General features: G+C 37.7%; 5 protein-coding genes across 7 annotated transcripts; 1 reads left to right on the forward strand and 4 right to left on the reverse strand.

The window, feature by feature from the left end:
* Positions 1–1160: 1160 nt before the first annotated feature.
* LOC145902229 (lysosomal cobalamin transport escort protein LMBD1-like) lies at positions 1161–5385 on the forward strand. The gene is made up of 15 exons (XM_082990111.1): positions 1161–1322; positions 1452–1622; positions 1689–1749; positions 1816–1907; positions 1964–2031; positions 2096–2187; positions 2250–2323; positions 2775–2900; positions 3248–3400; positions 3466–3530; positions 3705–3912; positions 4036–4179; positions 4241–4298; positions 4358–4461; positions 4654–5385. The coding sequence occupies exons 1-15, from the start codon at positions 1263–1265 to the stop codon at positions 4768–4770; spliced, it is 1593 nt and encodes a 530-aa protein (XP_082846237.1). The 5' UTR covers positions 1161–1262; the 3' UTR covers positions 4771–5385.
* Positions 5386–5610: 225 nt separating this feature from the next.
* On the reverse strand, positions 5611–8597 carry LOC145902231 (kelch-like protein 25). Its single transcript, XM_082990114.1, has 8 exons — positions 8332–8597; positions 8188–8266; positions 8033–8124; positions 7762–7960; positions 7496–7633; positions 7286–7438; positions 6419–6551; positions 5611–6167 (listed from the first exon to the last, which is right to left on the reverse strand). Exons 1-8 carry the CDS (start codon positions 8464–8466, stop codon positions 6047–6049), a joined length of 1050 nt encoding a protein of 349 aa, XP_082846240.1. The 5' UTR covers positions 8467–8597; the 3' UTR covers positions 5611–6046.
* On the reverse strand, positions 8459–11318 carry LOC145902230 (ring canal kelch protein-like). Its single transcript, XM_082990112.1, has 10 exons — positions 11069–11318; positions 10673–10796; positions 10461–10614; positions 10074–10294; positions 9869–10018; positions 9663–9806; positions 9257–9372; positions 9033–9159; positions 8799–8946; positions 8459–8748 (listed from the first exon to the last, which is right to left on the reverse strand). Exons 1-10 carry the CDS (start codon positions 11146–11148, stop codon positions 8513–8515), a joined length of 1500 nt encoding a protein of 499 aa, XP_082846238.1. The 5' UTR covers positions 11149–11318; the 3' UTR covers positions 8459–8512.
* Positions 11319–15849: 4531 nt separating this feature from the next.
* On the reverse strand, positions 15850–20676 carry LOC145902604 (kelch-like protein 3). 3 transcript variants are annotated; one of them, XM_082990639.1, is made up of 15 exons: positions 20534–20676; positions 20276–20399; positions 20055–20208; positions 19684–19904; positions 19476–19625; positions 19247–19375; positions 18657–18733; positions 18480–18603; positions 18173–18320; positions 17896–18113; positions 17686–17832; positions 17012–17084; positions 16861–16952; positions 16432–16627; positions 15850–16366 (listed from the first exon to the last, which is right to left on the reverse strand). In XM_082990639.1, the coding sequence occupies exons 1-14, from the start codon at positions 20602–20604 to the stop codon at positions 16490–16492; spliced, it is 1866 nt and encodes a 621-aa protein (XP_082846765.1). In that variant the 5' UTR covers positions 20605–20676; the 3' UTR covers positions 15850–16366; positions 16432–16489. The 3 variants fall into 3 exon arrangements, with proteins under 3 accessions (XP_082846765.1, XP_082846764.1, XP_082846766.1); XM_082990638.1 differs by having other exon boundaries at positions 20276–20417; XM_082990640.1 differs by having other exon boundaries at positions 20530–20629.
* A 185-nt stretch (positions 20677–20861) lies between these two features.
* On the reverse strand, positions 20862–22466 carry LOC145903349 (uncharacterized). Its single transcript, XM_082991425.1, has 3 exons — positions 22280–22466; positions 21716–21893; positions 20862–21641 (listed from the first exon to the last, which is right to left on the reverse strand). The coding sequence occupies exons 1-3, from the start codon at positions 22457–22459 to the stop codon at positions 21388–21390; spliced, it is 612 nt and encodes a 203-aa protein (XP_082847551.1). The 5' UTR covers positions 22460–22466; the 3' UTR covers positions 20862–21387.
* Positions 22467–23949: the final 1483 nt, after the last annotated feature.

The raw sequence follows: 23949 nt of genomic DNA on the forward strand, positions 1-23949 counted from the left end.
ATACTCGATTATCTGATACAAACTGTTTTAAAGTAATTTGATGCCATTGAACAGAAGTTACCTCTTGGCTTGAAAGATTGTTGTTTTGCAGGCACCTGCTTCACTGGAATCATCAATAAAACCAGGAAGCCTTTGTTTTATTGTCGAGTAAAGGTGTTGAATTTTACTTTTCGATGGCTTTTCAATAAAACAATATCTCGGTAATTGCAAGCTCTCAAATTGTGTTCTTATTTTGAAATACGGGAATAAATGAAACTGCCTGATACAGGCATGTTTTAGACCAGTGATTTTTAACCGGTGTTCCGCAAGAAATTTATTAGTTTGACTGATGGGGTCGATAATCTTTTTTATGAAAGTAATCATCCACTATCACCTGTTTGAATGTTCTATTGTTAATTGCGCAAGCCTGTTGCTGGTTAAGTACATTGCCGCGCAGTACTTCCAACAATTTGGTGTTCCGCAAGATTATTTTGATAAAAATAGTGTTCCGTGGCTCGAAATGGTTGAAAAATACGGTTTTAGACAATTATAAGTCAGGTAGACCGTAGAGAAAACTGAAGCCTAAGCAGATCGAATTGGCCATTAGTAACTGGGTTTCTCCGGATGATATAATTGTGGAGTAGTTTTTAAAATATTTGCCACCAAAGCACGCATGATCGTTTTCTAATTCGACCATAAACGTTTGAATGTCATAAAGTGCAAAACGTATTGGCCTACACCCATAATTTGGAGTGTTTAGGCCACTGATATCTTTCCCATATGCAGCTGACCTACAGGCTTGATCTTCAAAACTTCCTGGTTTCACGAAAACAATAGCTTCGTGGCCCGAAAGACCTTACATGGCATTACCAACTATCGCCACGCCGAACCCTACAAATGCAAAGATTTCTTCACGGAAATTTAGTTAAACGGCTGGTTTTCGTGAAGTATACTATACACCTATTTCTTGTAGGAAGGAACGCTATTTGGTGTCGTAATTTAGTGTGCAAAAAATGTAACTTGCCATATTAATTTCAAACACGAGAAATGTTTTTGCTGATTACAGAGGACTAAAATATCCAGTGATTAACTGGCATAGACCTTAAAAATAGAATACTTTGCCAAACTTACAAAAAACCTTTACCAAACTCACAAACCGGGGAAATAACCTTGATGCCAAAAAATACTCGAGACTGAAGTATTCAAGAAACGCAAGACATCTTGTTATGAAATGTAAAGAAATTGTTGATTTTCTATTGGTAATATCGATGTGAAGTTGGATCATGGCAATACCTTGGAATGTTTCGTTTGCTGCATGGCTTCCGTTTCCAATCGTTGCAATGGTAAGTCTTTTGTCTGGTTCCAATTCCAGGCCATCAAAATGAATGTAACTGGAATTATGCCTTAACATTTCCTGGAAACTTTGTTTTGTTTTATATTATTGTTAACGTTGTTGAAATTACTGTTTTTAGGTTGCTGCTGTTTTTGTGTTGATATACTATGTACATTTCAAGGGAGCATTTTATTGCTTATCTGGAATAATGTCCATTTTGGTAGTGGTTGTGTCTGTTTCATACTTTGTACTTCTGCCGGTTGATGTCTATTTGGTGTCATCAACTAAGAACAGATCAGGAATATTTTATGTAACTTGTTACTTGTCTAGAAACTTTGATGATCAGTGCTGTAATATTGCTCTTTTGTTTATGTAGGATTGGGCAGACACACAAACCATCATATCTGTGGAGAGTGTTGTGTTGTATGGCTATTATGGTACGCACAATGTTTCTGTTGATTTTGTTTTTGTGTGTATCTAAAATTAGGTAGGATTTATTTCAGGTGTTTATTGTCTCATCATTCTATTTCTTTTTGCATTTGTCCCGCTTGTTTACTTTGTTCACCCATCCCAATCATCAGAAGAAAACACACTGGTAAGATATTGTATTTGTTAAACTTTAAAACAAGTTTTAACCTTCTGTGTTTTAAGAATTGGAGAAGAGGTCTGAAGGCCTTCTTGGCATCTGCATGTCTGCTGAGTGTTTTGCTGGTCATGGGGTATATTGTAAAACAGCAAGGATATGTCACATTTTCAATAACACCATTAATGCTTTATTTATAGAGCTGTCATACCAATGGGAAGCATGCCAGATAAAAACAGCACACTCTATCAACAGCTGACATATGTTTCTGAATTGGATTGTGCTCAAACTGGTAATTTATTTTATTAAACACAGGTTTTGATACATCATACTTACCAAAGCCTTAAAAATTAGTTGCAGAAAATGCTCTGATTTTTGTGGTGAACTGTTTGGGGATCATTGGAATGATATGTGCTATAATATACACGGTCAGTATTTTGTATGTTACAGACATAGGTATAACCTTTGTTTAGGCCAAACAGTTGTGTGCACTTGGCAAACAAAGTGCTCTGCAGTGTTTGCACAATACCGGTTTTCAAACATGGATAGGCTCTTTAAGGCAAAGGCTAATTATTAACACTAATCTAGTTGTTTGCTTGTAACAGTTTTAAGGAATGGTCCAACTTTGTTTGTGATGTATGAAAATAATTATTTTACACGAGGCTGCTCCATTTCTAATTCATGGCAGCCCAACCATTTTGTTTGGTTTATCATTTGTTATGTGTCATAAATTTGTGCTTTTACACCAGACTTATTGTAATTTTGATCCAGCCTTAAGAAAACTGAGCCTTGGCTACAAAGCCAGTAAGGCTTGTGACAGCCGAAAATACCACAAATTTTTTTGAACATGCTCATTACTCATATCCTAAAAAAAAATAGGCATATGGCATGGTGATACTGCCAGTAAACCTGATAAAAGGACCACCAAAGGATGAAGAGCAGCAAACTCAACTTGAACTATCAATTGGTGAAATAAAAGAAAAAATTCAGGAACTCATGGACAAGGTATCGTGTATTAGTGAGTAGTGGTAGCAAAAGAGTGTTACATTTTTACATAAAAATGACAAAATTTTACAACTTTTTTGTAAAAGGTTTTGTTTTAAATATTATTGCTGTCTTTCCTATAATACTGTTATTTTTCTTACAAAATCAAAGTGAAAACTTCAAGGGTTGCAGAATGTAAAAATTACATGTTTTGAACATTGAAATGTTGATGTTTTTACTGTTCGTTGTAATTTTACCATGACATCCATGCAAAATATTCCACTTTTTCCTTTCTCTAAAAACACAACCAGGCAAACAAACACTAGATTTGAAAAGTAAGCTTCATTCACCAAATTGGATTGATTTAGACAAACAGCGGGCGGCCTTTGGTGGAATCGGATCGGCGTAGTTTGATGCAATATTCCCAACAACTTTCCACGCTGGAGAACGAAAGTGATTCCATTCGTCACAGAAGTTATACTTGCTGTGCACATGTATCCAACGCCACCCGACCCATCAAGGTCAGTGCGGTTGTAAACGCATCACAAACTTCCTTAAACAGGCTTCCCATTTGTTTTTGTATTAGGTCGTGGCTGGGACCGCCTTACTTCTCTTTGCATGGTTTATCGCCGTAACGTTGCTGATTTCAAAGTAAGTATGTCCCTGTTGCGGCTTTTTTGAAAGTGGATTTCAGTTATGGAATTTATTCACTAATAACCCGCAATACCAGAAAAGGTCGTTTGTTGCTAACATTGGTGTTAATGTAAACGTCACCATTACCAACCTGGTTTAGTTATTGTCTGATTTTTAAATCGAATACTGCAGCATCAACCGGATTCTGTCTTCTCACGGAATATACACTGGTTACTTGCTTAACAAGGTGACCATTTTCAACCCCCTGGACCGACTTCTCATTCTCGCACATTTGGCTTTTCCATGTGATTACATAATTTTAGCCATGGTCGTGGGATATTTTGCCGTGAGCTCTGTTTCCGGAATGCAACACATGGGGATTTGGTTCTTCTGGAACAAGGTGAGAGGCCTTTGAATCGATCGATTGTAAAAAAAAGTTTACTGATTATATAGTGCTTCTCCGTCGCCTTTCATGCCCACCACTTCACACTTTTGTAGCTGCGCCTTTAACTGTCGGTTGTAGTTACACAGGTTACGAGCTGGAAGAACAGCCGCCAGAGCATTGCTATTCAGCAGCAGCGTCTTGACATTTGTCACAGTGTATTCGGGGGTGTTGGCTTATTCGCTCGCACCACAGTACGTAGCATACGGAACACAAATGTACCAGGTAGCAAAATAACTAAAAAACACTGGTCACTGCTGCTTTAACTCCAAGCTGTCATATTCAGGTTGCAGACAAAGAAGGCACACTATCGCCAACGCCATGCACCACTGATGCTTCGGCAGGTATAAATGAGCATTAAGGCCTAATGTTGCCCAGTGTCACGTATTATATTGCTATACAGATCAATGCATTATGACGAGGTTGATGACACTGCAGACGAAACTCTTTTATCGCATGTGGTTTATTGGTGTCGCTTACTTCTGGTGCGGTTGGGTTTTTATTCTGGTAAGTTTTCCATATTACACCTCCTGTGTACAATTGTGAATTTTGACGCACATTTCCATTTTTAAACCGTCATTTGGAGTAAAATTAAAATTAAAAAATCAAGTAGGTGGATGTTGACTTCACAATTTTGAAAAAACTCGAGCTCTTCGGCAAACGTAAACCGCTCAAAAACTTTCAATTTGCTCTTTTTAGGTATTTATCATCGCCTTTATTATCGCCGTGGTTCGCACGCGTAAGACGATCGCTGATATGTTGGAGACGGACGCACGGGAAAACGACGAGAGCACGGAAAGACTGTTGTCCACATAATCTTCTTCGCTTACATTGTGAAGCACTGTGGCATTAAGTTTTGTGTCAATTTTACATAAGTGTTCCATCTTTTTTTGCTTTTATGACTGAGATTTTCTTCAAGAGCGCAAAGTTAAGCAAATGTTTGTTTGAAAATGTAAGGCTTCTGTTCAAAAATTCGAACTCTTGAAAATGACGTGCAGTAAACATCACCGCGTATGTGCGTTGGCTACACTTCGCTTAACTCTTCCGCAGTGCCTCTCTCATTGCTGCAGCCATTCATGTAAGTAATTTAACTGTCCTTTGTGAAAACTGGTATTTTTATACAGTGGTGCCGGTCCGGACAGTACGCGATGAAAGCATTGAAGGTAATTGAATAGAGGGAGATTTTTAGCCTTTCTGGAGGTAATGGATGTTTTGTTTTGACCAAGGAAGGCAAGTGGATGTTGGTCAATATCCAGCTGGGCTGTAACTAATTCCCGAACCAAGGCATTGCATTTCGCGTTCTTTGGAGACGAGAGTAGACAAAAAATGACGAGGGAATTTTCAAACTTAAGTTGTATTTGCCGTTTAGTGTAAAAAAAAACTGGAGTAAAAGTTACGACTTTTAACGTGTATAAACCACACAGCATGACACCTTCCTACTTCCTATAATCACTTGTTACATGTTGTCTTGTATGACCAATTAATAGCAGTATTTGTGATTGTTCTATAAATATAAATCAGGCAGTCAAAAAAAGTGTTCATGGATGAGCAAATTACACAATTGTAGGAATGTTTAGGCATTGACAAGGAACTTAGATAAAGTTCACGACTATGTAATAATCCAAATCTGCCGTGTACAGTGTTGGTAAAACCGGTAACATGGAGCGGGAAAATAGGTGGCTGTGTCGAATGTATCTTTTTCGAGGTGTTCTTTACATTTGCTAACTAGATCCGAGGATTATAAATTCTCATGGAGGGTTAGAGGAGATATTTTTCGATTGCAATTAGAGGCTGTAGCGACCATTCGACTTATCAACGTTACGTTGTGTGTCAACTCGAATTCGTTGTCACTATATATTCAAAACATCGGGCGTGTAACATAAAGATAAATATTGGTCATTTTTGCGAAGAAATTGACAGCAACTTACAAAAACAACAATACAAAACATATTTCTCTATTGAACTGATGATGTCATGATAAACGTAATCAATTATCAAATAAGTTTATAAAATATACATGCTGAAGGGGTAGATGAATTATGCATGTACATAGGACTGTGATTATAGCTTGGTATATTGGTGTGGAATTGCATCAAACATCCACAAAAGCACAATTCTGACGAAAAAACAAGTACTCTCCACCTAAAGTCCAGCGATTTTCCTGTGGATCATAAACTTCTGACAAACGAACAACTTTTTGCTCGTCATCCATGCTGTGAATGTCAGACATGTATAGTTGTTATCTCGGGCCACTTTTGTGAGTGGACATAAAATAAATTGTGTAAGCTGCATACAGATGGCCACTTCTGGTGTGACTATCAGACGACTTTGCTGACCAATTCATATTATTGGCTCCACTTTGCTTATCATAAAATAAATTGTATTGTGTAAAGAATTGGAAAAGCACTGCATTAATAAAATTTGGGGTCGATTGGTTTCACTTTATTTTAATATGAAAACTCACCCGCCAAATACAAGTATCTTGCCAGCAATCACCAGACTTTTTGGAAGGTGTCTTGTTGTATTTAGTTCGCTCACTTCCTCCCACCAATCAGCTCTCATATCATATCTCTCGACTCGTTTGGAATCCTTTCCGCCTTCGTGCAGACAAGCCATTGGTGAAAAGAATTATACCAACTAAAATTATCAACTGGGTATATTCAATAGGGATTGCATGCGTCCGGATTTTTGGTATTTTGGTGTTCACATCTGCGCCAGTGAGGATTGACAAAAATGTCAATACGTCCGGGATTTTAAACATGGCACATCTTGGCGTTACGACGCCCGAGATTTCAAAAGTTCTTAGCCGAGACGCCCTCAACAATTTGGGTCTCAGCAATTGGTCAAGGTGACTCATATATATAAACAAAAACGCCAAAGCTATAAATATGCTGCCATACATTATGTGTAAACGCTTCGAACACGACAAAGTTAATCATCAGTGCAATTTGAGAGCTGCAACCAAGAGCGCGCTGAGGTAGGCAGGCAACTGAACGGGCAAAACATAACAACTCGGCAGAGCCACACCACGTGACAGCAGCTGCACCAGCAGGAGGTCTCGATACTGACGTCATCATTTCAGATGTGTCGATCTGCAGTGAGGACCTAAATGTTGAAAAGGTAAAGCGGTTTGGAGCTGTCATCTTTGTTGTGATGGTTTGTGGTGCTGGATGTAAAGTGTTTCTGACGTTTGCACATATTGTATAGCAGCATATTAGCTTTGGCCTGTTTGTTTAAACTAATAATCACCAAAAGTTTTTTGCACCAAAGTGACTCATATATATGGTAACCCTAACATCCACGACAAAAAAAGTTGACTGAATGGTCGCACCGATTGCATAAATGCTATCGCCAAGAACGGCAGCAGTTAATCCGTATGTTCCGCCACCTAGTGGTGCAATGCTTCTCCATTTTCCCTCCCGTATATCATAATTCTCACAGTGACCGTCACCGTTTTTTGATCCTCCAATGCAGTAAAGTGAATCTGGAAAATTTGTACACATCAGCCACAAGTGAGACAAAAACGTTGTGCAATACATACTTCTTGATGAAACCATTGAGTGGTAAGATCTTCCTCTGATCATTTCAGACAGCATCGTCCATGCATCCGTCTTAGGGTCATACGACTCGAATGATGAAATGTCGCCATATGCCGATCCGCCGGTAACGTAGATACGCTCTTCAAAGAAACACAAATTGTGCTTTTCGCACGTATATAAATACAGACGTGTTTTTTTATAAATACTAAATCCGACAAACAATTTTATTGTGCAGTAAGTGAGTTGCAAAAAGGGAATTACATTATACCATTGACAACTGAAGAAGCCGCGTGGTATCTGGAGATTGTTAATTGTGATACTGGATTCCATCGTGGACCCAATTCCTCTAAATCATAGACTTCACATGATTGGAGACTCTCCGTTGTTTCGGAATCCATGCCACCAATTACAAATACCTTTTTCCCAATTCTCTCTGCACACGCCCCACGTCTTTCCATGGAGAGTTTCTGTACGAACAAACAACTGCGGTTTCTTTCCACCAAAACGTGCTGTTTAGGCAAAAAAAACAACCAACTTACTGGTAAACGTGTTGTTTTCTTTGTAAAGATATTGTACATAAAGCATTCTTTCCCAGTTTGCTGACCTCCAATTAATATAAATCCAATCCGGTCTAATAAACAACAAAATTCTTGATATAATATTAAATTTGTTTTGAGATCTGTCAAAAAGTTACTGTTTTCTTCTTTCGGGGAAAGTTCAGAAAACGCCTCCATGACTCTATGACAACATTCGATGTTGTCGCGCACCAAAGTCTGTAATGTTTCCACAGCTGTAAGCCGTAGTAAAAAAACAAACCAACAAAAGAAAAGAATGTCACCTCTCGAGCAACTTTTTCCTTGAGAAACTTTTCAGAAGTTTTCGAAAGGTTTATTTTTGCAAACAACTGCTTGAAATGCTTTTCGCGTTTTGTTGGTTCATGTTTTATCCAACGAACCACGCTAATAAAAGTCATTTCTTCTTGAAGCTGCGTGAAAGGAAAGTTCTCATATCATAAGTTTTCAGCTAAGTATACTTGCCTCTGTTTTCCGAAAGCTTGTAATTTCTTCAACCTCCTCTAGGTTCAATGACAGAAAATCTTCGCACTCAAGCACAAACTCGAAGTTTTGTTTTATTTTACAATTTGAAGCTTTCAAAATTCCATCTATTTGGTGTTTTTTACCCAAAGCACGGAACTTCAAACAGTTCGGAACCGACAGTTTTTCTCTCATGTACTTGCAGCACAGTGACTTGATATCTGATCAAACAGAGATTTTAAAGTAGAAATGGTTGTTAGTCTGCAATTACCTGGCATTTCCAAAAGTTTCGAGACTTTCAAAACGTCATCCAAATTTTTCTCGGTGATCGGCAAATCACCAGTATAAATGTACTCCAAGATAATTTCAAACGTTTCGTTAGAGATTTTGTTTAGACGTAAGGTCATACCAGCTTTCTCCTAAAAATCAAAGGCAAGTTAAAATGCTGTAACAAAACAACCAATTCATGGCTATATTGCCGACCTATTGTCTCAAAATTTCTTACCTTGTCTTGAAATTTGTTGTGAAAATAATTTGACACAATACCCAGTACAGGTTTGTGGACGTAGAATTTTTGCCCTTTACAGCAAACTTCTCCATCGCAGACAAATCGTCTTTGGTGTTTTCGGTCACTGCAGCAAAAACAAAATATTAATTTAACAAAAAAATGCTTTATTAGGTATCGCGAATTCTGCACATTTGCTGCACTCTGATGAATGTTGAACTTACTCATTCAGCTTTGTTGCAATTCCAGCTTGGTGTGTTAGTTTCTGCAATTCTTGATGATAAAGACTGGTTGTTGGCTGGTCATTAACGCTCTTTTTTGAACTCCCCGAATTTACATCCTGTAAATGTCAAACTTTCAGCATGCATATGTGACTAATTTTTGTCGGCAATTGCTATGTGTTCATACATTTTATTCGGAAGAAAAGAAAACAATGCAAAAAATGCAAATTCCTTCACCTAAAAATGCGCAAATATGTTCCTCTGTTTCGTAACGATGGATCTTACCACATATAACAGTGGATTTTTATCAGGGACCAGCAAAAAAGTATATATATTAACATATTTATGAGTATTTCAATACACACAACTGTATTTACAAACAAATTAAATGTTTGAAAATTATACTCACCGGTAGAGTGAATGCTATGTGAGAAGGTGCATAAAATTGGTTTGAACAATAAATTTTTGGCTGTGTTTTGCTTTGTTTGCTTGATACTTCCGCCAAAGCATCCATGACTTTTTGGGTACAGACGAATGACTTGCGAACATGTTCCTGGTTACCAAACATAAAGTATGAGTATTTATTGCCTCGGCTGTTTCCAATAAAAAACATACCTCTTTCCGCACATGGTTGCTTAAAAACTGCAAAGACATACATGGTAAATCAATTTCTTCAAAAATATCGGAAAATTTTGATTCTCGTTTTGTTTCTTTATTTATCCATCCAACTACACCGCTAAACAAAGCTTCTTCGTGAGGCTGAAACTTTAAAAATATTATGTAAAGATTACGTGAGAAGAAAAGTTGTTTTCGAAATTACCTTTTTAGTCCTGTGTCTTATAATTTCGTAGATATCGGCGACATCATCAATGCTAAGAAATTCGTCACTTTGGATCACTTTTGCGAAGTGTTGCTTAATAACTGTGACAACTTCCACTTTAATTGTATTTAAATTGAATTGTTTTGCGTGAGCTCGAAGTTGTAAGCAGTTGTCGGGTGACAAAATTTGAAGAAGAAACTTCTCGCAGGTAGATTTCAAAACTAAAAAAAAATTTTATCCTATAGATATTTGAACTTCCATTGTACAAATCGAATAGCAGTAAGTCACGTAGTTTCATGTTCAAACTGCAGGTTTGTGAAAAAAGCCAAACAAAATTGCCCTGTTGTATATCTTTTTCAACTAATAAAATTATCCTAACCTACTTACCTGATAGCTGAAAGTACTCTGCGTCACAAAGAATGTTGAAAACATTTTCTTTGTCTATTTCCATTTGGCCAACATACATAAAATCTAAAAGTTTTTCCAGCCTTTGGTGAGGAATACCAGTAACATTTATTAAATTCTGATACTTCTCTTTCATCTAAAAATATTTGCGAAATTAGATTAAGTTGGTTATGTATTAAGTTGGTCCTGTATACCTCTATGCGAAACATTGCGGCAAAATAGTCAGACATACAACTGATTATGCATTTGTGAACAGAATATGCTTTTCCCTCAGACTTGAGAGTGACGTCACAGTGCAGCCGACGACTCTTTCGATCTCTTGAAATAACATTATGATAAAATTATAGTCCAAAACTAACGGTTGCTTGCAGCAATTTATGTAGTTGACCTTTGTCGTGAACCATCGACAGCAATAAGTATTAAAGGCCAAGCTCGCACTTTTACAATGGCGAAATGACAGACTTTATTGTAAACGAAACAAAACTTTAACATTTGATAATTCCAAGCACAGTATAATCGTCAATAACTCATGCTTCGGCATTTGCTAATTATAGAAAACATAAACTTTGAAGAACTTGTTCTTCACTCACTTATTAAGCATCTCGACAAACTTAGCTTTCCTTCTTACATCATCAAGTAATGTTGTGTATGGTGATAACTCTTTTGCCATTTTAGTACTTTCTTGCAAAATATGTTATGACTTTAACAGCTTTGAAGCACCTTTATCCAACTTGGATATAAACTCTATTGTGACGATGTGAGATGAACAAACACGAGCACAGCTTTCCCCATTTTCTCTTCAAACAAACTTTGTATACAGAACAAACACCTTTGATTAGGTTAAATATTTGTTCCGACTGTATAATAACTAGTTAATTCAATTCTCTAGTTTGACGAATTGTAGCAAAATGAAAGTAATTCTAATTTTAATCTAGTTAGGAAAAACCTACGTAAGCTTTAATTCTAAGTAACTTCTAATCCAACCTTCGGCTTAACCAAACATGCTTTTTCCTAACAATCTTTTTTATTCGGGATGAGTTTTCACCAACACAGGCAAATTGTACAGCAAAAACTTTGACTTGTTTTTATTCCGGTAATTCAAATTACATTCTATACAAAAACAAGTATCTCTTGTAACATACGTCACAGAAACCAGTGCTTGTATTGCGTAATGTTTTCCGTGTGTAACATACGTCACAGGCCAGCGCTGATATTGCGTGGTGTTTTGCGCGCAGCTTTGCACATGCACTGCATAATCCCATACTGCGGCCCATATGATAAATTCATCGAATGTTCTCGAGTAAAGTGAGTCATTCAACATCCTGTTTACCACATAAAATGTTCTCCTATGCTTATGTCACATCACACCTATGTTCTTGTATTATATTACTTCAAGCGCCTCATGATATCACGTGACATTATTGACCAATCAGCTCTCATAATGGAGAGCGTTAAAGAGCCCAGTTTTTACCCGTAAATTCAGTCAAGTCAAGTCTAGTCTTCGCCATTCTATTTGCTGGCATCCTATCAACGTTGTAATGTACCGTCGTAATCAAGAAGATAACAGAAATGAATACAATTATTTGGGAAGAGATCTTGGTACTGGGTGCTTTATAGAACGGGGCAGAAGCAGGTTTAACCATCGAGACACTGTTAAATATCTCAGAAACACTTCGAGTTATTTACAATGATGCCCCGCTTGGAACGACTCCTTTCTTGAGAATCTATCGCTATCGACAACCTACGGTTTTGGGAGGATTCTATCATCCAATCCGACTCCCAGGGACCTACAGGAACAAGCAAATCCAACACCGAAGGATCGACTTTCCGGAAAATCCAGAATAAGAACCGGCGGACATCCACAGCCCGTGAGGTACAATGTAAAAACAATTTCAGCGACGATCGCCCTGTACAAACTCTAAACGCGCCGAAAACCATGTTGTAATTCGCATTTAAACGTTTCAATGACATACTAAATATATACGTATACACAAAACATGGTTAAACACTTATGTTCATAATTCGCCTCCTGAAAACCACATAACTTTTTTCGCATTGATGACGGTCCGTCCAACATTTCAGCGGATCCAGGAGGACAACTAAGTTCGGTATTGTGCATGTTTTCATTTTTATTATACGGTGATGCATGCGGAGGTTCGTCGAACAGTTCTCACTAACACGTTTTTCATGCGATTTTGTCAAGCCCAACTATCAGGCACTAACGCCCGCCTGAAAAGGCCATGCCAACTGCTATTGGTTTTTACCAAAACGATTTAAATGATCAATTACGATCAAGTTTCCAACACCTGAATGCTGATGCATCTTATCTAGAATGCCAAATGCAATCTTATCTCTCGCTGCTACTTGCAACTAACGCGCGCATTATCCCCTCTCTTACTTTATCATTACTCACGGGACAACAGAAAGCAGCCATTACTGGAGAAACTATCACAGAGATAGGCTGTACGTACCGAAATGTACGTATACGCTCTTTACAATACATGAATGTGTAAGCCACAATCCATTGTTTATCGAATTAGCAGGGCCCGCTAAATCGAAGCAAACCAAGTGGCAGCTGTATTCTAACAGAGAATTACACTCAAAGGTACAGTTTGTAGAGCACTACCAACCTAATAGGATTTTTCTCTTGAAAATACAAGGAAAAATCTTTCGGTTTATTAATTATACAATGTCCCACGTTCATACGGATATCAACCAATTATCCCCGCAATTGCTTCCTATAAATAAGTCGATTAAGTAAGATAACTATATCGAAGTTTCCAACATTCTATAGAATGTTCTCATAGGAACCCCTCATTACCCGCTGAGGGATCTAGACTCAATTCTTGCGTCACTGGCACAGACCAAACGGCAGAATGAACGCTTAGACTCGTATTTTGGAGGCAAAAGGACTCCAAAACGTCAGATGTGGCAAACTTGCGCATCTTCAAGCAGCATCCATTCAGTACTTAAACAAACGTTATTAACGACACTCCCCTCTATAACAGACCCAGTTTGGAGCAGTATCTTGGCTATTTTAGTCATTTTATCCTTAATTTGGGGTGTCATATTAACAGGCTTTGCAATTAAGCATGTCTGGCTACGCCTATACCCACGTGTAAGACCAACCATTGGTCATTATATAGCACGGGCTCGGACAAACTTTAATCCCTTTAATAGGAATGCACCAGGTAACGAACCTGAAGCAGCAGTACAAAACGAGGCTGAAAATAATCCCTTGCATTAATTGTACCCTGATTTACAAAATGTAAATGCCCAGCAAGAACCAGCCGCACCTACTACTGCATAAACGCATGGCCCTATCCATAAATCTTTTTAAAGGGTGAAGTTTCCCGCATTGTTATCAACCCCATGACATAGTAATGACCCTTTGTGTATTCGCATGTCATTGCACATTTGTTGTGACTTTTCCTTGTGCACCATTATAACCAAGATTTCTCTGTTAATAACATACCAAATTTGCGTATTATATCATTTTTTTCCGTACCCACCATTTGCATTATACTCGTTCAATCGCATTAACGATTTTTTAATCGCCCACAGCTGATGTTACATTCATCAGCTGCAAATCTGGGGGGAATTATTTGTAACATACGTCACAGAAACCAGTGCTTGTATTTCGTAATGTTTTCCGTGTGTAACATACGTCACAGAGGCCAGCGCTTATATTGCGTGGTGTTTTGCGCGCAGCTTTGCACATGCACTGCATAATCCCATACTGCGGCCCATATGACAAATTCATCGAATGTTCTCGAGTAAAGTGAGTCATTCAACATCCTGTTTACCACATAAAATGTTCTCCTATGCTTATGTCACATCACACCTATGTTCTTGTATTATATTACTTCAAGCGCCTCATGATATCACGTGACATTATTGACCAATCAGCTCTCATAATGGAAAGCGTTAAAGAGCCCAGTTTTTACCCGTAAATTCAGTCAAGTCAAGTCTAGTCTTCGCCATTCTATTTGCTGGCATCCTATCAACGTTGTATTGAAAGTTGTAATGTACGGTCGTAATGAAGAAGATAACAGAAATGAATACAATTATTTGGGAAGAGATCTTGGTTCTGGGTGCTTTATAGAACGGGGCAGAAGCAGGTTTAACCATCAAAGAGACTCAATAACCGCTCAGGCCATCGAGACACTGTTAAATATCTCTGAAACCCTTAGAGTTATTTACACTCTAGAGACAGGAAAATTGCTAATCGCCATATTGCAGAATCACCGGCAATACATATTACAAATCCACTATTGCACATTCGGGTCGGTAAAATCCGTACGATGAACCCAAAGTCCAGCTGTTCTCTTTGGGATCAAAAAATTCCGACGTTCTTGTCCATTTTCCTTGTGCATCAACCCTAGAAAGACAACGAGTGAATATGATAATCGCGATCCAATGTCTTGCGCCATTAATGCGGGAAGAAATAAGGGGAAGCTTGTGTTGTTCAACCATAGGAAGTCTTTCTAAAAAGGTGCCAAGCAGGGAATATTTAAGCGACTAACACGCTTGTACCTAGGTTCTGAGTTACGTTTATGTAAACTAAAATGTTACAAATCGGTTTCTTCAACACTAGAGGCACTACATTGTGAGTTTTCATCATAACGAGACAAATTGTTTGTTACCCGCCCAGAACGAATATCTTTCCGGCCACCACAATGCTTTTGGCTTCGTTTCTCTCTTTCCATGTTCCGACCACGACCGTCCACTGGTTAACACGTGGGTCGTACTTCTCTACTTCGTTGTTTTTCGATCCACCTATACGCAGTTATTACTTGAGTCATTCAGTACAGCGCATATCTCAAAAAGTAAAGCATTATTTATGCTCCCAACGTTTTTATGTACACACGCAACGCATGCTTTTACGGCTGCTGTGCTACACCGCGCAAGTAGGTCACAATACATTGCTAGTCAGAGTGTCTTGAGGTTACCACCAGTAGCCTATTTGTTTGGCCAGTTTTTAGCATTTCCCTTTACAGCATTTTATTTTTGTTTTCCGTTTTATTTTAGAACTTAAGATGCTTTTAACGAAACATGTATTTTCTTAACAATAAATGCGTTTAACACAAGGTTACTTTATATTGTAAATTTGCAAACGTGAAGTTTCCACCTGTGTCACGCACAACAAGTGGCGTTAGAAAAGGTCGATTTCGGAATCAAAATATTGAATGTTGTTAATTTATACTCGTCTCAACAACAGATGTGGTGTTTAATGGCCATGATACACAATGTAAAACACGCGGTTCTGGTCTTCTGGGTACAATTTGGCGAATTATGGTAACTATAGTTTGGTGCAAACCAGAGCTGTAATTTGGTTGAACCAAACAAGTTCCTTACCAATAACGAATATTTGACTGTTGAGGGCGACAGCAGTCAGACCTCGCCTTTCTGTGATGAGAGGGGCGATGTTTCTCCATTTTCCTTCCCTTGTATCGTAATGTTCGCAGCAAGTGCTGTCTTGAAGCGAACCTCCGATGCAATAGAGCGAGCCTGAAAGACAAAACTTAAGTAAGACCTTGATAAAGTTTCTATTTTGCTGAAGGTATAAAATTTTCCAGGCGCCCCAGTGTTTGAATTAGGCCTGTGACAAACTGATATGACTGCTTAAATCAAGTTTTTGTATAATATGGCTAAATTTCGCCTAAAATAAGTCGTCCTGTTATAACAATAAAAACATATTATTTCCATGACACTCTACAGACTAATTTCTTCTACAGACTGACTGCCATAAGCGACCATTGCGTGCAGGCATCTTCCATATTTTAAATCCGGTAGATTTATCAAGGCATTAGCGTGTGGGTCATATTTCCTACACGATGACAGAGCAGCTGTGGCACTTCCAAACCCACCAGTTACATACATGCATTCTGCATATAAAAAAGAGTTGTTTGAAAGAGAAATGCTTCTTATCGTATTTGAAGTACATACTCACCATTTAAAACTGCCGAAGCGGAGTTATATCTCGGAATGGGTGTATTTTTAATAGTCAATCAGTCTGATGGTTCGCCCAATTCAAAAACTTCGCCGTTTAGATTCCAGTTAGCTGTTGCCATATCCTTGCCACCGACCACAAAAACTTTTCGTCCAATTCTCTCCGCACATGCCCCGCATCTGGCTACATTTAGGGGCTATAGACACAACGAATGGAACGTTTATTACGGATCATGAACACTGTTTTTTCATTAGGAACCCATTAAGATTCGTTCAATGCAGTGATCGCAGCACAGTTTTCTAGTGGGCCAAGGAGCAGGGTAAAACGCAATGAATGCTCGCTAACCGTGATATTGGAGCCCTAACATTCATTAAAAGTTTTCCGGCCAGCACAAGACAAAACGTTAGAAAACTCAGGAACAAGACGTACCGGTAAACTATGTTTCTTGGCTTCCAGAAAATTGTACTTCGTGAAATCTCGTTGTGCAGTTTGGCCACCAATTAACAAGAAACCCGACGAATCTGTAAATATTACCGACATTAACTCTGCATTAAACCTCTTATAAGCAGTGGGGTCTTGCCATTTTGTGCAGGTAGGTTTGAAAGGAGATCCATGACCGGGAGGCAGCAATTAGTATTCCTTTGGACAAGAACCTAAACCATCAATTTCACAATCATTTTGCTAAAAATGTGGAGCTAAAAACCACCCCACTAAAATGTTATTGTGACAAGGTGACGCATCAAAAAGTTCAATAAAACAAACTAAACAGATATATGTCTTTTGAAGCAACAAGCCTCTGATTTATGTATTTAGACAAATCGATTTTTAGAGGCTTGTTGCTTCAAAATACATATCAATCGCAGTAATTTGCTGTCACAGAATAAAAGGCAATATGTCTACCCAAGGGCCAGATTTTCATACAGTTAATGAGCAAGTATTACTAACTTGCATTTAAATAGCTTTTGAATGTTATGTGGTTTACATTTGAATTTAAACCCTGATGAAGTCTTGCTGTATGGCAGACAAAATAAAGTACGTAAATTTATGCCAGAAGAGCAGCCCTGTTTAAATTGTAGTATGCCTGGCAAAAAACGTAGCACAGTATTACTAACTTGGTTTACATATAGCCTACTGCACACCAAACTATCCAGCAACAAAGCAGCACAAATAAAACAAAATAAAATCAAATATTTCAACACAAATGTGAAGAAAGATTATGGCATTTACATACAGTGTGAAGCAAAAAAATCTTACTTCTTTTGCTATGAAGCCCTTCAATACTTTTTCGGAAATAAACGCAAGATCAAGATGAGAAAACAGTTTTTCAAACGATTCTTCTCGTTCTGGAAGATTGTAGTTCACCCATCGAACCATTCCTTTAAACACAATGTCTTCCTGGAGCTGTATTGAAACAAAATACAAATTTATGACTCGCACAGCTATATGTTAGCATTAATATTTTGCCTCTTTGTTTCGCAGTTTTGTGATATCCAAAACATTGTCCATGCTTAAATGCAAAAACTCATCACTTTGAAAGACACTTTCGAGATTAGCAGCAATGATTTCGTTTGACTTTCCCAATACTTCTTTAAGGCTGTGCGTCCTTGCACAGGCCCAATATTTCAAACAATTCCCCACCGACAGATTTTGCATAATGAACGCGGCACAAAATAGCTTGATATCTAACGAAGTAAAGACTGTTCAATTAATTCCAGATTTTTTTACAAACAGGTTAGGCTACCTTTTATTCCAAATCGTTTGCTATTTTCCAACCAATCAGTTACGTTATCTTCTGTAATGTGGATTTCCCCAGTATAAATAAATGTCAAAACTTCTTCCAGTCTTTTCGGCGAGATATCATCCACTGCCACTAGTACTTCGTCACTCCCCTGTAAAGTTATTTTTACTGAAGGTTTTTCCGAATGAAACGAAAATACTGTTTGTTTAACTAAATTTAACTCAAAGGCAGAACTTTTTTATCTCGTTGTGATATTCTGCGATTGACTGTGTTCGGAGAACGGAGCTGTAAGATGAATTCATGATGTTACCTTGTGTAAGAATTCCCGTTGAAAGTAGGGAGAAATAATACTGATAACAGGTTTGTGAATGGAAAAGTTCTCTCCGTTGCATTGAAGCATTCCATCACAAAACTCGCCTGATTTTTTTCGGTCGCTGTGTTAAAAAATAACCATAAATCCGCAGTTATTCTTTCACGACAAACCTACTCATTTAGTTTTCTGGCAACTGAAGCGTGGTGTCTTAGTTTCTGCGTTCTTGATTTGTCTCGTAAGAAAGCATCGTCCTAAAATCAAAATCAGTTTCAAAAACATACTGAAGTGAAGAAAAAATGTCATTTAGACAGCAGGAATCAGACTGTTTGCTGGGTAGTGTCGACGGATCTGTCCTGTCTTGTCTGATATCCAAAATAACTCAAACTGTTTTTGTTTGTTTTATTCTATTTTGCACAGAAACTGACGATGAGGGTTATGTCGAAATTATTTTTTCTGTTAAATTTCAAATAAACATCGCCCGACGCTGATCGTCCACACTTAATTAATTTGTGTGAGTTATTTTGGACATATTTATTTAATGTTAGCTTTTTGTAGACCATGTTGCTTTACCATGAATTAGAATAGAATACACAACTGTTAACAGATAACTTATATGAAAAGTGTGGAATTGTGTCATGGTTACGATATAGACCTAATGCTATAAACTCTGAGTAGATTTTGCAGCAAGAGGAGCCTGCTCCCGCTGATAAATCCACGTTGGGCTATTTGTAACAAAGGAAAACTAGAAGAAATGTTGAAATAACCTTGCGGCGGGTTGGCACAGGAGGTATTGGCGGAACTTTTCTACGCTCGACTTTTTCCCTTGGATCGGAGTCGACGGCCACCGCGTTCAGGACCTTGATCATACACTCCTGAGACCGTTGCACACGATTCTGCATAATACGCACAGTTTTCTTCGCATTTGTATCGATGTAATCCAACATAAAGATTTGATAAACGGCAAAAACGTGCTAAATGATTTTCTTAAACTACCTCTTTTGCCACTCGTCTCTTCAAGAACTCTGCGGACATCACGTTTAGTTCGAGTTTTAGAAAAAGTTCAGGAAAATGTTTTTCCCGCTCGTCCTCCTGGTGGTTAATCCACGTAATAATTCTGTCGAACAATGCTTCCTCGTGCGACTGCTACTTCAACAAAACAACATTTTAGTTTCGTTATCTGCAACAAAGCTTTTTACTCCACCTCATCAAGCGTCCTTTGGTTTACAACCAAGTGCATCTCGTCGACGTTTAACTCCAAAAACTCTTCAAACTGAAGCACTTTGACAAAATTTTGCTTCAGAGTTCTGTTGACGCTTGTGGTGACTTTACTTAAATTAAATCTCTTGGCACAACTTTGAAGTTGGAGGCAATTGTCAGTTGATACGAGCTGGCTGATGAAAATATCGCAATACTCCTTCAGAGCTGCAAAAGCATTATTTGTAAGTTATACATAAAAAACCCCTTTTTTCACAGGTATTAACAGTTTTACTCAAGATTACAACAAAAACGTTAGCGCGCAAAAAATAAGTTGAACAAAGAAAAATTACTATCTCATCTTTTGTGTCAACTCACAATTTAGTTGAACATATTCAGCGACTTCCAGTGTGCTTATCACATCTTCAACGGTGACTTTTACATGGCCAGCGTACAAAAAATCTATAATTGTCTCAAGTGTTTTATGCGGAATGCTATTGATGGTTATCACATTTTCGTACTTTTCTTTCATCTGCGCAAAATTTTGATCAGAGTCCTCTAAAAACGATCTCAGAAACGCAAGTGTTGGCTACACTTACCTCCACACGAAACATGGCAGCGAAGAAATCGGACAAACAACTAATTATGCATTTGTGAACGGAATATTCCCTTCCCTCAGATCGAAGCGTGATGTCACAAAAGGTTCTGCCGCACTTCCTATCTCTTTGAATTGATACAAAACTTTTCTATACTTGGGCACGTTTTGTCAAAATGGGTTTTGCACGAACCACAATATGCGTTTGCTTATGCTTGAGTATGCTAATTTTGTATTGGAACAGCTTGAAAAGTTTACCTACCGGTCCAGCAAGTCAACAAACTTTGGTCTTTCACGCAGTTCTTCGTGTTTAAGATCACAAATTTCTGTCATGATCTTCTATGCATGTTCACATCACTCTAAATCTAATGACTAAAAATACCCTGGCAGATAACAAGCACACAGTTCGTGACCGAGACAAGTTCCTTTTGCTTTTAGGAACCTAGTTCCGCTCATAACTAACTGTTCAAGCATAACGGTTACGCTTTACTGGATATGGCGCAACACCGTTCATTGAAATTCACTTCCCGGTAATTGGATGCCGAAGTGCACCAAATCACACAAACAACAGAAATATGAAATTGTGTATTTATTCAATAAATGGAGGTTAGTGTTGAAAATCAGTACGTCATTGCACAAACCTAAAATACCACAGACGCTTATCAAAATAAATTAGGCCATAATTTGACAAGTAGATAATAAAGTATATCCAAACGCAACAACGATATTAAAACACTATCATTTTGATTGTATAATTATTGAATAGTAATGCTAACAACATTAATAAGATGTCACAACGAAAAAGCATACAAAAAATCTCATGATTTGCTTTACTGCTGTTGGTCACATAAATATTTGTGTAGCATGTGTGGAAGTGTAAAATGGCAGTTAACTAATAAAACGAAACAGTTTACAAACTGAAACTAGCACATTTTGATATTTTACAAAAAAAAGTATTTTTACTCAAAACAAAGCATGTAGATAGTCATACCACCCAAACACACAAATTGTAATATGATGCAAATAAAAGAACACCTGAAGGCACTATAAATCGACATAACAGACAATAAAAATTACAATTGCACAACAACAATACTACAAAGGAGCGACAATTTATCAAAAACAACAGGATGTCCCAACAGAACGGGTATTGCCGCCAATATTGAAACCGTCATCCTTTCCCATATCAAGCTCTTTAACATTCTGCTGTTGATTTAACAGTTGCTTAGCCATTTTCATAAATGCATCATTGATATTTGTATTCTCTTTTGCTGAAGTTTCCAAGTACTCCATCACACCAAACATCTGACCACATGCTGCTGCAGTTTCAAATGGGATTTTCCTTTTGACAACCATGTCACATTTGTTGCCTGCAACAAAGTAATGACATAAGCCCTCACATTCATGAACGAAATGCTTCACTTTTGATCTATTTCATACATACCTACTAAAAGTTTTACAACGTTTGGTGAACAGTACTTAGTGACATCCTTCATCCATTCTGTAGTATTGTCAAATGAGCTTTCGTTGGTTAAATCAAAGGTGCAAATTACACCATGTGCACTTCTATAATAGGCTTGTGTTATAGTTCGGAATCGCTCTTGACCAGCAGTGTCCCAAACCTTAAAAATGAAAAAGCACTTTGTTAACTTACATAGTGCTACCTATTATGTTTATTTGCCTAGCATTTGTCCACATAAATCAGGACACATAGTTACATACATTTCAAGCATGCAAATCACTTTCAAGTGAAATTGAGAACTGTTGAGGTTTCAAATTTATCAATATAGATTTGATTAGTTTGTTCTTTTTGTATAGGCCTATTGGAAATATAAACAACTTCTTGCAAAAAATATGCCTGCCAATGGTGAAGAGAAATGTGCTTTCTTCACTTTAAACTTGGCAGTACACTTTAGTTTAAATCAACTATATCATAATATCAATAACTAGCACTTCACAGAGAAACAAGAACACAAAAACGATAATAGAACACAGCATGGTCACATACCTGAAGTTTAATTTGTTTTTCATCAATTACACAAGATTTTAGACAGAAGTCGACCCCAATGGTGCTTGCTTGGGACTCAAACCAAGAACCAGTTTTAAAGCGTTGAACAATACAGGTTTTTCCAACACCAGCGTCACCAATTAAGATAATTTTGAATAAATAGTCGCACTTATCATCCATGCTTGGATTCTGCATTGAAAACAAGAACAATAATGAATAGCTCGAGGAAAGTTTGTCACGAACTATAAGAGTGGAGTTTGACACGGAAATACCCATGACGATGTCATCTTTCCCGACGCGACGAAGTCGTGTCAATGGCCACATAGCAAAATATTACGTTTATTTTCTGCAGTCATGAAAAATGTTCTCACAAATCTGGAGGTACTAAAACAGTTTTAGTAAGACATAATTAATTGACATCAGCAAGTAAAAACATAAATTGTGCTTTGTCTTAGCAAAAAATTACGTTTTCGATGAAGTTTGTATCGAAACAGGGAAACCACCTTGCGTAAAATGACATGAGATATATTTGTTGTTTTGAAATAAGTTAGAACGGGGTTTTTTGTTTAGAACTTTTTTCATAACTTTTGCTTCGTGCAAAAGAAGTTGTCAAGCGCAACGCCTAATGCCGCAGAAATTCACCAAGATGCCGAATACAGCTGCAAACAAAAAGCACAAAAAAAGAAACAAATGCCAGACAAAGCGAGTGCTCATTATCGGACGATTTTTTACGACAACAGAGAGCTTATTTTATTAAACTGGTAAAATAATAGTCCACAAAGAAACCGACAACGGAAAGAAAGTCACAGCAGTTGTTTACAAACATGCATTTTCGCTAGATGTCGCTGTGCAATAGCCCAAATCTGGTCGTGGAATGTTTGCCCATAGCTTTCAGACAATCACGAACTTAATGTGGTTTTTGACCACCGGCATAACCAAAACAAAAGTCACATTAGTATTTGTAACTTACCTGAATTTTGCCTTTAGAATGTTCGTAAATATAATTGTACCTGTTGTTTTGCTTTCAAAAGTCAAACTTTGGAATATTATTTGAAAATTGTATGTTACGGAACAAAATCGTGTTTTATAAGAAAACCATTAACACTGTCTCCATGCAATTATGTTCTTCCGTGAAAACTTGTGACTAGTTGGATAAAATTTGTATTTAGGAAGAAACAGTAGTTTGTGCAACTATTAGTTAATACTCAAAATACTGTCTTAACATTGGTTACAATGTTTTTGTGTAGCATTAATTGTGCAGAGCATAAAGATCCCCAGACTTCCAGGCGGTACATCAGCATTTTTGGCGCCTGCTCCATCTGCAACATGCTATCCTGTTTCACTTCACTTAGCAGTGAAACGCGCACCCCAGTTTGCCAGGGAGTAATCTTTTCCTTTGCGGGTTCGTTCCACTGCCGGCGAACCGTCCAATCTACTTGCAATGGTTTTGTTTTCCCACGAGCTTGAGTACCCGCGTGGGAGAGTGTTTGCCAGCGAAATGCTAAATCCATTGCGATTGAATCCAGTTTATCTGTCATTCAAAAGTTCTTGCGGTTGGGTCTTTCATATCAGTTGTTTTGGAATAAGAATTAGCCTCCCAAACATAACAGGGTAACTTTCTTGTTATCGTTACTGTTTTGTTGGTTATGTATTGTATGTTAAGTATTACA

The sequence above is a fragment of the Ascidia mentula genome, chromosome 5, assembly GCF_947561715.1.
Source record: "Ascidia mentula chromosome 5, kaAscMent1.1, whole genome shotgun sequence".
Classification (NCBI taxonomy): Eukaryota; Metazoa; Chordata; class Ascidiacea; order Phlebobranchia; family Ascidiidae; genus Ascidia; species Ascidia mentula.

Excerpts from the sequence above, each read along its gene's own strand:
- LOC145902229 (XM_082990111.1), top strand. The coding sequence starts at position 1,263 with ATGGCAATACCTTGGAATGTTTCGTTTGCTGCATGGCTTCCGTTTCCA. Across the intron at positions 1,323-1,451 it reads CGTTTCCAATCGTTGCAATG|GTTGCTGCTGTTTTTGTGTT; the intron begins GTAAGTCTTTTG and ends TACTGTTTTTAG. Across the intron at positions 4,299-4,357 it reads CACCACTGATGCTTCGGCAG|ATCAATGCATTATGACGAGG; the intron begins GTATAAATGAGC and ends ATTGCTATACAG.
- LOC145902231 (XM_082990114.1), bottom strand. The coding sequence starts at position 8,466 with ATGACTTTTATTAGCGTGGTTCGTTGGATAAAACATGAACCAACAAAA. Across the intron at positions 7,961-8,032 it reads AGAAAACAACACGTTTACCA|AAACTCTCCATGGAAAGACG; the intron begins GTAAGTTGGTTG and ends TTGTTCGTACAG. Across the intron at positions 6,552-7,285 it reads CGATAGCATTTATGCAATCG|GCGGAAAGGATTCCAAACGA; the intron begins GTGCGACCATTC and ends GTCTGCACGAAG.
- LOC145902230 (XM_082990112.1), bottom strand. The coding sequence starts at position 11,148 with ATGGCAAAAGAGTTATCACCATACACAACATTACTTGATGATGTAAGA. Across the intron at positions 10,295-10,460 it reads AGAGTACTTTCAGCTATCAG|TTTTGAAATCTACCTGCGAG; the intron begins GTAAGTAGGTTA and ends ATTTTTTTTTAG. Across the intron at positions 9,373-9,662 it reads ACATAGCATTCACTCTACCG|GATGTAAATTCGGGGAGTTC; the intron begins GTGAGTATAATT and ends TGACATTTACAG.
- LOC145902604 (XM_082990638.1), bottom strand. The coding sequence starts at position 20,604 with ATGACAGAAATTTGTGATCTTAAACACGAAGAACTGCGTGAAAGACCA. Across the intron at positions 18,321-18,479 it reads AACGGGAATTCTTACACAAG|GGGAGTGACGAAGTACTAGT; the intron begins GTAACATCATGA and ends ATAACTTTACAG. Across the intron at positions 18,114-18,172 it reads CAAACGATTTGGAATAAAAG|ATATCAAGCTATTTTGTGCC; the intron begins GTAGCCTAACCT and ends TTACTTCGTTAG.
- LOC145903349 (XM_082991425.1), bottom strand. The coding sequence starts at position 22,459 with ATGGATGATAAGTGCGACTATTTATTCAAAATTATCTTAATTGGTGAC. Across the intron at positions 21,894-22,279 it reads AAAAACAAATTAAACTTCAG|GTTTGGGACACTGCTGGTCA; the intron begins GTATGTGACCAT and ends TTCATTTTTAAG. Across the intron at positions 21,642-21,715 it reads CGTTGTAAAACTTTTAGTAG|GCAACAAATGTGACATGGTT; the intron begins GTATGTATGAAA and ends ACTTTGTTGCAG.